General features: G+C 42.5%; 1 protein-coding gene across 1 annotated transcript in view; it reads left to right on the forward strand.

The window, feature by feature from the left end:
- The window catches only part of allc (allantoicase), a gene marked incomplete at both ends in the record, with an annotated part of 19,798 nt that extends 5,090 nt beyond the window's left edge, over positions 1-14,708 (forward strand). Inside the window, 6 exons of the mRNA XM_083642859.1 lie at positions 1,163-1,295; positions 3,979-4,134; positions 5,557-5,630; positions 6,262-6,370; positions 10,530-10,648; positions 14,559-14,708. Coding sequence (XP_083498985.1) covers positions 1,163-1,295; positions 3,979-4,134; positions 5,557-5,630; positions 6,262-6,370; positions 10,530-10,648; positions 14,559-14,708 — 741 coding nt within the window. The remainder of the gene's footprint in view (positions 1-1,162; positions 1,296-3,978; positions 4,135-5,556; positions 5,631-6,261; positions 6,371-10,529; positions 10,649-14,558) is intronic.
- Between the last annotated feature and the right edge of the window lie 4,322 nt (positions 14,709-19,030).

Consider the following 19,030-nt stretch of genomic DNA (forward strand, 5'->3'; position numbering starts at 1 on the left):
TGTAGTAGTTGTGGTGCTGCTGGCACTAGTACTACTACTAGTAGTAGTAGTCATTGGTGTAGCAGTAGTAATACTAGTAGTATTGGTCTGATTGATAGACACACACACACACACACACACACACAGGGAATCAATGATCTCTGAGATATTTGATGCCAATAAAGTATCTCAGAGATAATCGACACCTGCTGTGTGTTTGATTGACAGTGGGCTGTTTGATTGACAGCTGCTGTGTGTGACGGGCTGTTTGATTGACAGCTGCTGTGTGTGACGGGCTGTTTGATTGACAGCTGCTGTGTGATTTAATTAATTTGATTTAAAAAATGATCCTCATTAGCTGATGCTTGTAGCACCAGCTGGGTCCAAAATACAAGACATCATATGAAACATTATATACAACATCACATTGTGTAATGTTCACATTATTCATCAGATACATAAACATCATGTGTAATATTTAACACATTTGCACTTTGAGTTGGCTATTGTACTAGGAGCAGTACACTATGTACATAAAATTGTGAATACATGGAAAACCTGAAATTGCACATGACCAAAACTGGACTATTGATCATCTGCATGGTATTTGAAAGAGGACTTATTGTTTGATTGATGTGAAGGCGGCAGCTATTCCAGTGACTGACGGAACGATAGATTAGTCTTTTTCAAGGCATTTGATTTTGGATGAGGTAACATGATTTGGTTGTCACCTGCTGTTCTAGTGAAATGACTATGGACATTTCTGCATCTGACAATTTGACTACGAATTAATTCTGGTTTGGTGGTGTAAATACTGTTGCCGAAGCCTGTTCTCAACTGCTAACCATGAGAGTTTACGCTGCATATTGTCTGTGTTTGTTCTTATGGGGCGATGTAAAACGAGTCTGGCGGCTCTGTTCTGGACAATTTGTAATTTCCTCAGTTCTTTGATGCAGATGACAATATAATACAGGTGAGCAATAGTCCAGCTGGTGACTTAGAAATAAAGATTTGACTACTTTCCCCAGAATGTGTGGTGGAACATAAGGAATGCATTTCCATGCCATAAAGATGCCGGTGCCCGTATTTTCCTGATGTGCTGTTTGTTTGATTGACAGCTGGTGTGTGATGATGTCATGTTTGATTGACAGCTGGTGTGTGTGATGTCCTGTTTGATTGACAGCTGTGTTCGGAGTCATGGGCGGAGCTGGTGCCTGTGTCTGAGCTGCAGCCTGGATACTCAGACTGCTGTCACAACTACTTCCAGGTCAGCTTCCCCCACAGGGTGACACACCTGCGCCTCAACATGCACCCAGGTACAGACACACACACACACACACACACAGACACACACACACACACACACATACACAAGGAGGCATTAGGCTCGTTTGAGATGAGCAAATTCTGCGCAGATTCGACCAGCGCCTTGCTTGCCCCGTTGCATGATGGTTAGAAAGTTGTCCGACTTGCTCCGTCCTGCCCGACTGCGTGAGTCACGTGACTCTCGTGAGAGCGAGGCGGGCGCAGATTTGGAGCGAGGCGCCGCAGTTGCTCCCCACCAACTGCGCCCGACTGTGGATGACAGAGGATGACGAGAAACGCATCAAGCTGAGCGCCCATTGGTTCAACACAGGTGCATCACAAACCCACAGTGAAGTGTAGAAACTTCAATTTTATATCTATTCCAAGCTGTCACTCCATATTTTACATAAATACCACCTGGAATGCCTACATTAAAATAAAAATAAGGAATCTGAAGATCTGTGTTATTTGAGCAGTGAGTGTGGGTGGCGCTAATGCATGTTTTAATTTGTTTACAAACCGCTGTTAAACCAAATTGTAGAAGAAGAAAAGCAGCAGCGAGTGTGCCGTCGGGGGTGTTCGACTTGTTGACGCCTCGCCTGACTGTGCTCGCCTGCTCTCGCCTGCTTTCCAGGCGAGGCGGCAGTCATCTCAAACGAGCCGATCGTAACAAGACTGATCAGTGATGTCACACACACACACAAGGAGGCATTGTGACAAGACTGATCAGTGATGTCATAGGGGGCACACACACACACACACACACACACACACACACACACACACTGATGTCAGAGATATCATAATGCGGCACACAGACACACACAAGGAGACATTGTGACATCACTGATGCAATAACATTTAGTGAGCAACACACACAAACACACACACCTGCATGCGCCAATAGGCAATAGGCAATAGGCAAGGCCGAGCCTAGGCATCGAGCATGCGCGAGATGCCTAGTGTTATAAAAATACAAATAAAAACATTCTAAACCATGGAGGTATGAACCCCAAACACAACAATCTCATCAAATGGGGGTCTGTGGCTCTGTGGACTAGATCAGGGGGCTCCTTGAGGAAAAGCGTTGAGAATCACTGCTCTATGGGAAGATTGTAAAGGAATAATTCACCCAAACATGAAAATGTTGTCACTATATCCTCCCTGTCATGTCAGTTGAAACTGGTGGTTTCAGGCAGTTAGCGAGCGAGCGAGCACTGCTTCATCACAGCCGTCTACCAAAAAACTGAAATAGAGACTGTTTCTTTGAAGTGCAAAAAGAAACAACTATTAAATCACTGCAAACAGCAGAATACAAGTGTTCTGAAGCCAAAAGACTGCAGCGATCACTGAAGAAAAAAATATTTAGCTGTTTTTACCACTTTATTAGGTCGTTCAAACACACTATACCTATTTTACAATATTTCTGACAGCATTTGAAGGCAGCATCTGCAGCTGTCTTGTTTCTGCTATTCTCTTGTCATTTTGTGCTCTTTATCATTTTAAGTGTTGGTGCCTTTGAATAAACATGTAAACAGTGAGTATTATCTTTGAATAAACATGTAAACAGTGAGTATTATCTTTGAATAAACATGTAAACAGTGAGTATTATCTTTGAATAAACATGTAAACAGTGAGTATTATCTTTGAATAAACATGTAAACAGTGAGTATTATCTTTGAATAAACATGTAAACAGTGAGTATTATCTTTGAATAAACATGTAAACAGTGAGTATTATCTTTGAATAAACATGTAAACAGTGAGTATTATCTTTGAATAAACATGTAAACAGTGAGTATTATCTTTGAATAAACATGTAAACAGTGAGTATTATCTTTGAATAAACATGTAAACAGTGAGTATTATCTTTGAATAAACATGTAAACAGTGAGTATTATCTTTGAATAAAGATGTAAACAGTGAGTATTATCTTTGAATAAACATGTAAACAGTGAGTATTATCTTTGAATAAACATGTAAACAGTGAGTATTATCTTTGAATAAACATGTAAACAGTGAGTATTATCTTTGAATAAACATGTAAACAGTGAGTATTATCTTTGAATAAACATGTAAACAGTGAGTATTATCTTTGAATAAACATGTAAACAGTGAGTATTATCTTTGAATAAACATGTAAACAGTGAGTATTATCTTTGAATAAACATGTAAACAGTGAGTATTATCTTTGAATAAACATGTAAACAGTGAGTATTATCTTTGAATAAACATGTAAACAGTGAGTATTATCTTTGAATAAACATGTAAACAGTGAGTATTATCTTTGAATAAACATGTAAACAGTGAGTATTATCTTTGAATAAACATGTAAACAGTGAGTATTATCTTTGAATAAACATGTAAACAGTGAGTATTATCTTTGAATAAACATGTAAACAGTGAGTATTATCTTTGAATAAACATGTAAACAGTGAGTATTATCTTTGAATAAACATGTAAACAGTGAGTATTATCTTTGAATAAACATGTAAACAGTGAGTATTATCTTTGAATAAACATGTAAACAGTGAGTATTATCTTTGAATAAACATGTAAACAGTGAGTATTATCTTTGAATAAACATGTAAACAGTGAGTATTATCTTTGAATAAACATGTAAACAGTGAGTATTATCTTTGAATAAACATGTAAACAGTGAGTATTATCTTCAAATCTTTCTCCTGTGTGTCAGACGGAGGGATCGCCAGGCTGCGGGTGTATGGTGTCGGGCAGAGGGACTGGTCGTCTGTCCCCGCCCACCAGGACGTCGACCTGCTGGCTCTGACCAATGGGGGTGTCTGCCTGGGTTACAGCGACGCCCACTTTGGACATCCACGCAACATGATTGGTAGGACGCATTCTGTGTTACACTGTATTATGAATGTTAATTAGCTTATACAGCCTGACTCATTATTATTAGGAGTGGTAGCCTAATATTGAACACACGTTGCTATTTAATTCTGTACAGAATTATTTTTATTATTATTAGTAGTAGTAGTAGTAGTAGTAGTATCATCATTATTATCATTATTATTCTAATTATTATTATTATTATTGTGATGATGATGATGATGATAATGATGAAGATGGCGATTATTATTATTATTAAGAAAAATAAAATAACATGTAATAACAATTATGTAATGATGTGTATTGTATTTATTGAACCACATATTTTTGCATTATGCTTTAGTGTTATTAACCCATTGATACCTGATGCAGCATTTGTGTGTGTATCCCTTTAAGACCGGGAACCGCGTCAACGCGGTCTTAAAGGGATACACACACAAATTAGGGATATACACGCAAATGCTGCATCAGGTATCAATGGGTTAAGATTAAAATAACAATGTTATTATAATTAAATGAAAGATAATGATAGGAATAATAATATTCTATATATTTTATAAATATATTTGTATTACTATGTATAATTTGAAATAATATGATTTCCCAAACATGGCTGTTGCTGTGGTGTGTGAGCAGTTTCTGTTGAAAAGATGAGCTGGAATGAGCGATCTGTGCCTCCTACTGCGAATGATTAAACACTTAATGAGTTAATTACCGTAGGTGGATCAGACAGGCGTCAGTGTTTTAAGCATTTTAAGCATTGAAACTGGCAGTGGTCCAAAGCACCACTCTGAAATTAGGCTACAGACTGAAATATATTCACAATGTGAACAACAACTTATGTCTTCCCCTTCACTTCTCATCAGGATCATTCTCAGCTCATAGGATTAGTCCAAAATCAAGAGTCCAGTATCAAGTTAACGTCTTAAAGAAAACGAAATATCTATAGGACGTTTCAACGCAATAGGTTTTAATAAGATAAAAACTTGGTAAGGGCATCATCAAATTCAACTTCAATAAATTCAATCATTCCATATAAATTCAGAAAGCAGAATTTAAATTCAGTCGTCTCCTGGAACAAATCTCATCACTTTCAATCTATGTCAACAAATGCAAGATCTCAAGTCAAGACTTTAGAAACCTTTTCAGGTCTTTAATGTACAAGCCAAAGTCAAGTCCCAAGCAGTTATACTGACACAAGTCCAAGTCATCACATGACCCAACACAACAACACATACAAACCAGTAGAAAATACAAAATAATTATGTACAATAAAGATTAGACCTCCTGTCACTTTATAATATAATTAAGTACGCTACTTGTCTGTCTCTTCTGGTTGTTCTGGTTGCTCTAGTCTATACAGTCTAGTTGTGTTTTTTTTTCTGGTTGCTAGCTGCTCTGGTTGCTCTGTGTGTTCCAGGTCTGGGCAGAGCAGACAACATGGCCGACGGTTGGGAAACGGCTCGAAGACTGGATAGACCCAGGGAACTGAAGGTTCTCACACATACACATACACACACCACTATGCTTCTGCTAGCTGGAACAAATGGCCTGAAGACCTCAGATCTGCCCCAACCTTACTTACTTTTAAAAATAGACTAAAGACTTTTATGTTTACCGTCGCTTTTAACTGCTGACAGCTACTATGCAAACCCAATGAGTCCTCTATAAGTTTGAGCTCTTTCTGCAACTGCTGCGCCTGTTGCTTATTGCACTTTCTATACTCTTTTTTTTTTTTTTTTTTAAGTTTTGTTGTGATGCTATTAAATCTTTTATTTTCCTGTCAACCATTTTATGTGCTTAATGAATGCACTTTTTATACTCGTTTTTTTTTGTGATGCTTTTAAATGTCCATTTTACTCTCTTCTTTTCTTTTATTTTCCTGTCAACCATTTTATGTGAAGCACTTTGAATTGCCTCTGTGTATGAAATGTGCTATACAAATAAACTTGACTTGACTTGACACACACACACACACACACACAGTGTTTAGTTTTAGATCGCTTAAAAAAAACGTAGCTATGTACAGTATGTGCGTGTGTATTTATGTGTGTGTGTGTGTGTGTGTGTGTTCATTATGTAAATTGCCTAACCCGTCTTCCTCTGTTAACCCCTCCCTCCCCAGGCGGATGGGCGGGGCATCCTCCAGCTGTTTGGATCTGAGTGGGCCGTGTTCCGGCTCGGTCGGCCCGGAGTCATCAGCCGTGTCGAGGTCGATACGCTCCACTTTAAAGGTACGATGACGTCACTCTCACCATGAAACAACAAATCATACATGTGAGCGGCATCTTTTCAGGACCGGCGTTGAAATATTTTTGCACAGAATTCTTGCTCAGCAAAGATTGGATCGGAAAGTATCAAATTGCTTATTTAAACCATGTATCATAGTAGTACACAAGAAGGCAGGTACAGGCAGTTTTGAACATGCATGAGAGAAACCCCCCCCCCAAAAATCTAGGTTTTTCAGGTTCAACATAAATCATCATGACATTAATGTAGAGTCATCAGCATGACCAGAGATGAGCAGTATTTTAAATACATGTATTTAAAATACGTATTTAAAATACATTTGTGTATTTTGTAATTTGTATTTGGCTGGACCGAGAAAAATAAGATGTAATTTGCATCAAAATACTTTCAGATCTTGTATTTTATGTATTTTAAATACATAAAATACATTTTATTTCATTTTATTCTCAAATGGACACATTTTAAACATTGACACAAGGTTTAAACTGTGGAATAAAAAAAAACGCAATGTGAGATGTCACTTCTACTCCTCTGATTGGCTTACCCTCAGAACAATCTCAACCACAAATCAGAGGCAGAGTAGGGTGGGAACCTAGTACTGAAGCCTCATGTTGGTGGAAATTCCCCCAGAGATAAAGTACTAAAATGTAGTACTTTATCTCTGGGGGAATTTCCCCAGAGATAATCATCATCACGTGATGATTAGATATTGCATGCTAAGGCAAACGCTGCCCTATCTGCAAATGAAAGTGTTTACTGCATCATGCAAACCAGTGTATCATATTAGAGAGACACAGCTAACGCTAATTCAACAAAACAAAGCAAAACAACAACAATAACAAAAGGATGTTTGGTTCTGAGCTTTAGCGGGGTGCAGAACCATGAGTCCCCCTGACCCTCTGATTAAAGCTGTGATGAACCCGACAGAGTGCCACATTACACCAGGCTGGTAGAGTAGAAGTCTAATGCTACAGCCTGATGCCTGAATGATTACAAGCCTGTTGATTTAACTGTCATGAAGGTGTTTGAGCGACTGGTCTGTAACATTTATCCACTGTTGAAATGGACAGGAAGTCTGACTAGTACTGAAGCCTCGTGTTTGTGGAAATTCCCCCAGAGATAAAGTACTATGTGATGGTTAGATAAGCCTATTGCATCATGCTAAGACAAACACTGCCCTATCTGCAAGTCAAACTGTTTACTGCATGCAAGCCATCATATTAAGCCGTTTTCCCACATGCGTACCGGAAAATTACCTGTAAGTCAATATCGGACATTTCCCTGAATTTCCCTTCACACCTTAGCGCGCGCATGTGGGAATTTAGTCGTCAAATAGCCGGTATGTTGGGGGGCGGGGGGAGGGGGGAGCTTATTTGGGGGGTCGGCAAAACTTGCCACACAATAAATCACACTCGTTTGACAAGAGCAGCGTCAAGCCAGCGTAATAAACACAGCCGATTTCCCCCCTCCCCTCTGAGAGAGGTCAGTCCTTCACTCAGTCCTCCGTACTTCGCAGCAGCCTGACACAGGACAGACACAGCGAGAATGGCAGAGGCTTGCAAGGCAAGCTGCCCAACGCTTGTATGTATGTAGAGAAAGCAAATGCACGAAGCGAAATGTGGAAGTAGTTTGCTTTGATGTGCGCGAATGATTAGATGATGCACTTTGAAGAAGTTGGGATCCGTGTCTGAGAGAAATAGTTGCTGGTTCGATGTTTATCCGTTCACCTGCGTCGCGTTGAAGCACTTTTTACAGACTGGCTTCGTTTGATGTGTCCGGGGTTGCCTTCGGAAATCAGCAAGCTGACATACTGCTCTTATTAGGCTATCACAAGATCATTTCGCCAGTTTGCTTTAATGTGCGCGAATGATTAGATTATGCCCGCTGGAACATTAAGCAACGTGTGTAGGCTCCACGTCGCCCATGATTGAAGGACCGCTGTCGCGGAAAATGACTGGACCCGTTTCCACTTGCGTCCCCTTAAGAGCATACCGCTCTTCTGACTGGCTCGAAACTGGTGAAATGTCGGGGACGACGGGGTCGCGCTTATACCGGCACGACGACTTTCACACATGCAGGCATTAGACCACGTTCCGGTCATTTAGCGGTACAAAGCGCATGTGGGAAAACGGCTTTAGAGAGACACAACTAATATTAAAAAAACACCTCCACGCCCAACTCAGCTCTACAAAGTGGATACATAAATATACTGTTACAAAGCTGACAACCTCCCTGTTTCCATACATTAGCCACAGCATTAAGTTCCCCTCACCATGAATGCCATACTGCGGCACCATGGTTACATGTTCCTGAAAAGTAACCTTTTGTGGTGGAATAAATAATGTTGCTGTATTTCTATGTGTGCAGCATGTTAAATAAAGACTAGGCTATATGTGACAATTTACTGACATGGTGGATGTGAAGTTGTTTATAGGGGACCTACTATCATAACATAACATTCATAACAGATCTCATATCTATGGCTAAACATGGTCAAAGCTCCAAAACGTGAGGTTACTGTAACATGTAGAAATGCTACCTGTAACTCAAGAGCCCTCACAGAAAGCAATTAACAGCTGAAGTAAAGGAGAAATAAGTTATGCTGAAAAACAACTGAAATGGAAGAACTGTAGTGTGTTAGACTCTAACACAGTTAAGAGGGTACACAAAGGAGAATACTGCCACAGAGGACTAAAGAGATGATTTACCATCTAAAGAAACCAGACAATTTCACAATTGAGAAGCTGGAATCAGAGAATTAGGACATTTTTCCTTAAAGAAATGGCTCAAAATGATTAATAGATAATCAAAATAGGAAATTAATGTAATATTTGGCAATGAATCGATTAATTGACTAATTGTACAAAATACGTATTTGTATTTCAAATCAGACCAGTATTTTGTATTTGTATTGTGATACATTTTTTGAGCAAGTATTTGTAATTTGTATCAAAATACTTTTTGATGTATTTTCGCCCATCTCTGAGCATGACAGTAAGCATCCTCCAAAACACGGTAAATATAATCATCATTATGGGTAGATTTCATATCCACAAATGCAAGTGGAAAAAAAGCAAACCTTCCATATCCTGTTTTAAAAATGAGTGCAAAATATTATTTGACATCTTTAAAAGTGCTTTCCAAGACGTCCCAGCAGGAATACAATTGTATATTATCAGCATTACTTTATGCTTTCAAATAGCTGCAATGTAGCCTACTTCTTGGAACTATCCTTGGAACTATGGTTGATGCTAGAATGGAGCAACGCGAGTCACATGATGATCAAGCATTTTGGACTGCCGTTGACCCAACTCTCTCTTCAAAAGGCTCGTTTGAGTTGACTGCCGCCTCGCCTGGAAAGCAGACGAGAGAAGGCGAGCACAGTCAGGCGAGGCATCAACAAGTCGAACACCCCCGCAGCACACCTAACTGCTGCTTTTCTTCTTCCACAGTTTTGTTTAACAGCGGTTTGTAAACAGATTAAAACATGCATTAGCGCCACCCTCAAATGACACAGCCCTTCAGATTCCTTATTTTTATTTTTATGTAGGCATTACAGGTGGTGTTTATGTAAAATATGGAGTGACAGCTTGGAATAGATATAAAATTGAAGTTTCTACACTTCACTGTGGGTTTGTGATGCACCTGTGTTGAACCAATGGGCGCTCAGCTTGATGCTTTTCTGGTCATCCTCTGTCATCCGCAGTCGGGCGCAGTTGGTGGGGAGCAACTGCGGCGCCTCGCTCCAAATCTGCGCCCGCCTCACTCTCGCGAGAGTCACGTGACTCACGCAGTCGGGCAAGGGGAGCAAGTCGGACAACTTTCTAACCATCATGCAACGGGGCAAGCAAGGCGCTGGTCGAATCTGCGCAGAATTTGCTCATCTCAAACGAGCCTAATGACACTGGGCATGAGGAGGTTGGGTTTAGGCATGAGGAATGATGATTGGTTAGGGTGTTGGGGGAAGCCAATCAGAGGCAGAGTTAGGCAAGTCATCTCCGAAACATCCTTGGGGGAAAAAAACAAGGAGGGTGGGGGCATGAGGAACGGGGCTGATGGGAAATATAGTCTTAATGTGAAGAAACAGGTGCTCAGTCAGCTCCAACATTATTTCCTGGTTCCATGTCGTTTGTTTCCGTCCAGGAAACTTCCCGGACTCCTGCAGGATCGAAGCGTGCACTTTGACCCCTGAGGAAGAAGCACGCTGCATCAGGAACAGATGGACTTCTGGGAAATGGCGGCTCCTCCTACCTCCTCAGAAAGTATGTCACTGAATTTGAGAGATACACTCTTAGGCTCAATGTCCATACAGCGTTTTTGTCTGAGCACCGGTGCCCTTTTCTCATTAAAGACAATAGAAAACGGCCACAAGGTGCACAACTGGCTACTGTTCCTGAGAAGCGCTGCAGCCGATGTCCCCCTCCCCTCAACCACCAGGGGGAGGGCCCTCAGAGCAGAGCACTTTAGAAAAAATGAGAAATGTTCAACTTTTCAGAAAATCGCCGGGTGGCGTGAACCACTCTCTCCAGCCGACCAACATATGGAGAAAGTGAAAGTAGTGATGGAGAAACAGGATGATCAGCATGATCACTGGACAGATGACCTGTCAATCATGATTCATGCCACAAAGCATAGTCTGCTTTATCATCTATTGACTCTAAATGGGATCATAATTGACTAAATGAACATCAGGCTGTATTGAAGAAGACTTGAAACTAGTGATTGAGACATAAACTCATTAGGAAAGTGTTTACTAAGGTCATAAATCAAGTGAGAAGTAGGGTCATTTTCCCATTGACTTAAATTTGTATTGTAATTTATACAATATATGAAGCTACTGTAAGAGAGGCTATAAGCACGATACTTGCCGTTCACTCTTGGCCGCATGCCCAACTCAATTAAACAATGTGGCGGTTTAGCCTTGTTATCGGCGAGCGGTTCCCTTCACAGTTGAGTTTCTGTTTGGCCATGTGTAGGTGTAGCAGTGCCTGGTGCCATGTGTAGGTGTAGCAGTGCCTGGTGTAGGTGCCTGGTGCCATGTGTAGGTGTAGCAGTGCCTGGTGTAGGTGTCTGGTGCCATGTGTAGGTGTAGCAGTGCCTGGTGTAGGTGCCTGGTGCCATGTGTAGCTGTAGCAGTGCCTGGTGTAGGTGCCTGGTGCCATGTGTAGGTGTAGTAGTGCCTGGTGTAGGTGTAGTAGTGCCCAAAGACTGGAAACTAGCTCGTGTTACTCCTCTACACAAGAAGGAGAGCAAAACACTAGTTAACAACTATAGACCAATTTCTATCCTTTCTGCATTTTCGAAAATTGTTGAAAGACTTATTCATGATCAGATTATGAATTATTTGACCACCAACTCTCTTATCTATGATTTTCAGTCCGGCTTTAGACCATCTTACTCAACAGATTCATGTCTCATTCATCTAACAGATTACATAAAGAAACAATCAGATGAAGGGAAACTCACCGGCATGGTTGTCTTAGATCTTGAAAAGGCATTTGACACTGTGGACCATTCTATCCTTATTGGTAAGTTGAAAGCTCTGGGGCTTTCACAATCGTCCATATCTTGGTTTCAATCTTACTTGAAGGATAGATGGCAAGCTGTTGACATTGGCGGTACTCTTTCCTCTTGGCGTGAGGTTAAATGTGGGGTGCCCCAGGGGTCCATACTGGGTCCACTTCTTTTTGTTTGCTATATAAACGACATGGCCTCTTCTGTTAATTGTAAATTGCTTCTTTATGCTGACGATTCAGCTCTGGTTGTCTCCGGTAAGAGTGTTATAACTATTCAGGCTCAATTGACTAATGAACTTGAAAATATTTATAACTGGCTTATTGATAACAGACTGTCCTTGCATTTAGGTAAAACCAATGCTATCCTCTTTGGCTCAAAGCACAAACTCCGGCTGCATCCAGATATGAAAGTTATGTGCAATAACCAAGTAATAATCAACAAAACATCTGTCAGTTATTTGGGACTTGAACTTGACAGTACCCTCAGCTTTGAAAATACAGGCAAATCTGTTATTGGTAAAGTTAACTCTAGAGTAAAATTTTTACATAGGAACAAAAAGTTTCTTAATGCTAGTTCTCTGAAATTACTTGCCTCCAGTCTAATCTTATGCCATTATGACTATGGTTGCAGTGTATGGTACTCTGGCCTAAAGGCAAATCTCAAACAGAAACTCTAAACTGCACAGAACAAAACCATAAGGTGTGTGCTTAATCTTCACAATAGGTTTCATATTCGCGCTGCTGAGTTTAGTAAACTTGTTTGGTTACCGATTGATTTAAGGGTGAAGCAACTTAAATTGTGTCACATATATCGCATTTTGAACGGCCTTAGCCCTGGTTATCTCAAGGAGGGTGTTGTAAGAACAAGTGAAATTCATTCCTATAATACCAGATCTGCCCAATATTCAATTCAGAAACCTATTGCAGGAAGCCAAACCCAAACGTCATTTTGTAACACTGCTATCAACTTTTGGAATAATTTACCTGCTTCAGTGCAAGGCATAAACACTGTGAATGTCTTTAAACGTGCTCTCAAGACTCATCTAAAAAATGAGATGTTGACTAGAGAGTAATTGCAACACCTTCGCTGAAATTTCATTTGTATATATTATATATTTATGTGTCATCGATAGACAGTTCCTTTTTCTGTTTTTCTTTTATAAAGTACAATTGTGTAATATTAAGGTTTTGATATTTGAAGGACCCCAGTGGAAATAAGCAGGCTTCTAGTTTGTAACTTTAAGCTGCTTTACTGGGCTATCCTTGGATCATTTTACTTTCGATTTACATATTGTGTACTTTTTTTACTACTGTATTAATTGTAAATTTGTAATGGTTTTTATGCATTCTTGATCTGAAATAAACCAAACCAAACAAGTTGTAGGTGCTTGGTGCCATGTGTAGGTGTAGTAGTGCCTGGTGTAGGTGCCTGAGGTGCCATGTGTAGGTGTAGCAGTGCCTGGTGTAGGTGCCTGGTGACATGTGTAGGTGTAGTAGTGCCTGATGGAGATCTCCCCTCTACTGAGTGCACTTTTCTAGCTTACTGTATGCTGTAAAACTGAGCATTTTAACATTGGTGTCTATGGGGATGGACCTGCTTTTGCAGCCAGCCTTAAGTGGCCATTTGAGGACCTGCAGTTGTTGGTACTTCCGTGTTGGCTTCGTTTTTCCAAGACAGAGGTTGCCGTTTGGTTATTTCACTTGTTTTAAGGTTTTAAAGGTCAACACTAGATGAAACCTTGGAGTGTACATTGACAATAAACTAGACTGGGCTAAGAACTCTGATGCACTCTACAAGAAGGGGCAAAGCCGTCTCTACTTTCTGAGACGGCTGAGGTCCTTCAACGTCTGCCGGACCATGCTGAGGATGTTCTACGAGTCGGTAGTGGCTAGTGCCTTCCTGTATGCTATTGTGTGCTGGGGCAGCAGGCTGAAGGCAGCGGATGCCAACAGACTCAACAAACTGATCCGTAAGGCCAGGGACATTGTGGGGCTGGATCTGGGCTCTCTGACTGCGGTGTCAGAGAAGAGAACGTTGTCCAGGCTACGCTCCATCATGAACAATGACTCGCACCCACTCCACGACGTGCTAGTCAAACACAGGAGTACGTTCAGTGAGAGACTGATTCCACCTAGATGCAATACGGAAAGGCACAGGAAATCATTCCTGCCTGTGGCCATTGGTCTATTTAATGCCTCTCTTAAAAGAGCACCTCGGAGACGCTCAGTCTCCCTGAGACTGAGCCAGCCGATAGGTTAACTGTGCCTGGCTGAGCCACGTGTAACATATAGGGCAAGCCGACTTAATATAAATCATGTGCAATATGTGCAATATGTCGCGTGCAATAATGATAATTGACACGGAATGTATACTATACTTACTCTACGTATTTGTATTTTGCTACTTAGACATTCTACTTATTTTTTTGCTTTTTGCTTCTATCGCATTTACTAGTTATTCTATGCTATGTTGTGTTTTTTTGCTTATTTGCTTAATATTGCATTTATTACGGTTTATTTTTATTTTTATTTTATTTTATGCTATGTGTGTTCTGTGAGCGAGCTACTGTAACTTGTCCCAATTTCCCCCCGGGGATCATTAAAGTCTTTCTGATTCTGATTCTGATTCTGAAACATCTGTCTTTTCTCTCTGCAGCTCTCTCTTCACCACAGTCATCAGTTCGGAGGGGCGGAGCTTGCGGTGGGGGGCGGAGCAATCAGTCACGTCCGGCTTATCATCGCTCCGGACGGAGGAGTGAGCCGGCTGAGGTTGTGGGGACGCCCCGCACCGGCCGCCAAACTGTGACACACACACACGCACGCACGCACACACACACACACACACGCACGCGCACGCGCACGCGCATGTATGGGGGGTCGTTTGTGCCACTGACGCGCGCGCACGCACGTGCGCGCGCGCGCACGATGTGTCTGTGTGTCATGCCATAATCCAAACACACGACACACAGACACATCGTGCATGCACGCGTGCGTGCGCGCGTGCACGTCAGTGGCACAAACCACCCCCGGGGTCGTTTGTGCCACTGACGCGCGCGCACGCACGCACGCGCGCGCGCGCACGATGTGTCTGTGTGTCATGCCATAATCCAAACACACGACACACAGACACATCGTGCATGCACGCGTGCGTGCGCGCGCGCACGTCAGTGGCACAAACCACCCCCCATCCCGCACGCGCACGCGCACGCGCACACGCACACGCACACGCACACACACACACACACACACACTTTAATGCTCCACAAATACAGGAAATTAAATCTAACGGGGTTAGACTAGGGCACACATACAGTAGCACCTTCTCCTGCACACAGCCAAGCTGCCTATGACAGTATTTGGCTTTGTTCTTTGTCATGACAGTATTTGGCTTTGTTCTTTGTCATGACAGTATTTGGCTTTGTTCTTTGTCATGACAGTATTTGGCTTTGTTCTTTGTCATGACAGTATTTGGCTTTGTTCTTTGTCAGCCAGAGATTAGTTGGGAATATTATCAGATATTTGATCAATCTGGGAATAAATTCCTTCCCAATGTTGTGGTAAAGGTGTCTACTCACCTAGCAAAACCTGTGACGGCTGCTGAAAGTCGGGGTACCTGAGACCTTATCCAGGAGACATTGAAAAGGTTTAATTCTGCCTTAAGCAGCTTGTGAGGAGTCAAATGTGATTTTTTTTTTAGTGATGTGGAATCGATTGCAAGCATGTGTTTTGCACCAAAACCACTTATTGTCCAGAGAACGTCCACACCCACTTTTTACACTCATCGTAAACCAATTTTTGTGTGTGAAAATAAATATGTACATGTTGGAAATCATCTTTTCAATGGTTTGGCCTACAATACTGCACAGTACAGTACATGGTTTCTGGGACTTATGGGGTCGAGGAATTCTGAATTGTTGTTTTACCAATTTTTGACCTTCAAATTCGATTTTCAGCTCCAAAAGGTAAATTTTTCAAAGTGGTGTAAAGTTGTGTAGAGCCTTTATATTAAAGCTCTAATGAAAATTCCTGTTTATGCTGAGTTGAGTTATAAACAGTTTGTTAACCACAGACCTTACTTCAGGCATTGAACTGAAATCCCCATACAAAAAACCCGACTTTGAGATGAGGGAACCCTGCGGTATGAGTGAGACTTTGAGACGAGGGAACCCTGTGGTATGAGTGAGACTTTGAGACGAGGGAACCCTGTGGTATGAGTGAGACTTTGAGACGAGGGAACCCTGCGGTATGAGCGATACTTTGAGACGAGGGAACCCTGTGGTATGAGTGAGACTTTGAGACGAGGGAACCCTGCGGTATGAGCGAGACTTTGAGACGAGGGAACCCTGTGGTATGAGCGAGACTTTGAGACGAGGGAACCCTGTGATATGAGTGAGACTTTGAGACGAGGGAACCCTGTGGTATGAGTGAGACTTTGAGACGAGGGAACCCTGCGGTATGAGCGAGACTTTGAGACGAGGGAACCCTGCGGTATGAGCGAGACTTTGAGACGAGGGAACCCTGCGGTATGAGCGAGACTTTGAGACTAGGGAACCCTGCAGTATGAGCGAGACTTTGAGACGAGGGAACCCTGCGGTATGAGTGAGACTTTGAGACGAGGGAACCCTGCGGTATGAGTGAGACTTTGAGACGAGGGAACCCTGCAGTATCAGCGAGACTTTGAGATGAGGGAACCCTGTGGTATGAGCGAGACTTTGAGACGAGGGAACCCTGCGGTATGAGTGAGACTTTGAGACGAGGGAACCCTGTGGTATGAGTGAGACTTTGAGGAGAGGGAACCCTGCACTATGAGTGAGACTTTGAGACGAGGGAACCCTGTGGTATGAGCAAGACTTTGAGACGAGGGAACCCTGTGGTATGAGTGAGACTTTGAGACGAGGGAACCCTGTGGTATGAGTGAGACTTTGAGACGAGGGAACCCTGCGGTATGAGCGAGACTTTGAGACGAGGGAACCCTGCGGTATGAGCGAGACTTTGAGACTAGGGAACCCTGCGGTATGAGCGAGACTTTGAGACGAGGGAACCCTGCGGTATGAGCGAGACTTTGAGACGAGGGAACCCTGTGGTATGAGCGAGACTTTGAGACGAGGGAACCCTGTGGTATGAGTGAGACTTTGAGGAGAGGGAACCCTGCGCTATGAGTGAGACTTTGAGACGAGGGAACCCTGTGGTATGAGCGAGACTTTGAGACGAGGGAACCCTGTGGTATGAGCGAGACTTTGAGACGAGGGAACCCTGTGGTATGAGTGAGACTTTGAGACGAGGGAACCCTGCGGTATGAGTGAGACTTCGAGACGAGAGAACCCTGCGGTATGAGTGAGACTTTGAGACGAGGGAACCCTGTGGTATGAGTTAGACTTTGAGACGAGGGAACCCTGCGGTATGAGTGAGACTTTGAGACGAGGGAACCCTGTGGTATGAGTGAGACTTTGAGACGAGGGAACCCTGTGGTATGAGTGAGACTTTGAGACGAGGGAACCCTGCGGTATGAGTGAGACTTTGAGACGAGGGAACCCTGCGGTATGAGCGAGACTTTGAGACGAGGGAACCCTGCGGTATGAGTGAGACTTTGAGACGAGGGAACCCTGCGGTATGAGTGAGACTTTGAGACGAGGGAACCCTGTGGTATGAGTGAGACTTTGAGATGAGGGAACCCTGCAGTATGAGTGAGACTTTGAGACAAGGGAACCCTGTGGTATGAGTGAGACTTTGAGATGAGGGAACCCTGCAGTATGAGTGAGACTTTGAGACGAGGGAACCCTGTGGTATGAGTGAGACTTTGAGACAAGGGAACCCTGTGGTATGAGTGAGACTTTGAGACGAGGGAACCCTGTGGTATGAGTGAGACTTTGAGACAAGGGAACCCTGTGGTATGAGTGAGACTTTGAGACAAGGGAACCCTGTGGTATGAGTGAGACTTTGAGACAAGGGAACCCTGTGGTATGAGTGAGACTTTGAGACAAGGGAACCCTGTGGTATGAGTGAGACTTTGAGACAAGGGAACCCTGCGGTATGAGTGAGACTTTGAGACGAGGGAACCCTGTGGTATGAGTGAGACTTTGAGACGAGGGAACCCTGCAGTATGAGTGAGACTTTGAGACGAGGGAACCCTGCAGTATGAGCGAGGGATTCTTCACCAGCTGGTAATGGAGCTGGCAAAACAATATAGCTTGTCTTTTACACATGAACATCCAACCAGTTGCCATCAGGTGGCAGACACTGATTTTACACTTCTTCAGTTTGTGCCATGTGGAAGCTCTGGCCTACACACACAGGTAACATCTGCACCTTGGTAAACATTTTAAATGAAATATATGCATTGGGGGGTCATACAGTATCAGACACAAATTATTATTCAAAGTAGAGTATATGCTGAGATCTTTAAAGAGCACTGATTTCATTAGGTGTGGCCAGTCTATTCAGCTCTGCGGTTTCTAAACTTCCACCATCTTCAAACTCTGTTCCTGGAGGATGTGAAGGTTTTGCTCGGTGTCTCCTGCAGTTTGCAGACTGTGCAGAACACCTGACCCCCTGCTGTGTGGAAACCAAATAAAATATTATTTCTAATGCTTTTGATTGAGTTGATTCAAGTTGATGGGTTTGAAGCCGGACGAGGACGTCTCTCTCTCTTCTCTCTTTCCCAATGATTACGGTCTCTCTCTACTTTGAAGGGTCTAATAAAACCAAAAATCATAAAGATAAATAAACTAGAGACTCTTGCAATGGGATAACACCCGCTGCTATGCCAAGTAATGGTACAATGACATGCATGAGAGAAAGAAATGAGTTTGGTGAAGCAGGTGAATGTGCCAGATTGATTCAATGTCTAACCATCCCCACATGGTCAAGGTTGATCCTATGTTAGTATTGACATATCTGTGGAATGTGCAACATTAAAGTAAGTAAGTAAAATTTTATTTATATAGCACCCTTCCCAGCACGAATGCACAGAGTGCTTTACACATTAAAATAGCAACACAGAAATATAAGTGCAGGAATAATACAAGAAAAGGCAAAAACATAAGAACATACACAGAGCATGAACAGGTAGAAACAATGGCTAGGAATGACTAAAAGGCCTGTCTAAACAGGTGGGTCTTTAATAGTTTT

The sequence above is a fragment of the Poromitra crassiceps genome (genome assembly GCF_964638095.1).
Source record: "Poromitra crassiceps genome assembly, chromosome: 9".
Classification (NCBI taxonomy): Eukaryota; Metazoa; Chordata; class Actinopteri; order Beryciformes; family Melamphaidae; genus Poromitra; species Poromitra crassiceps.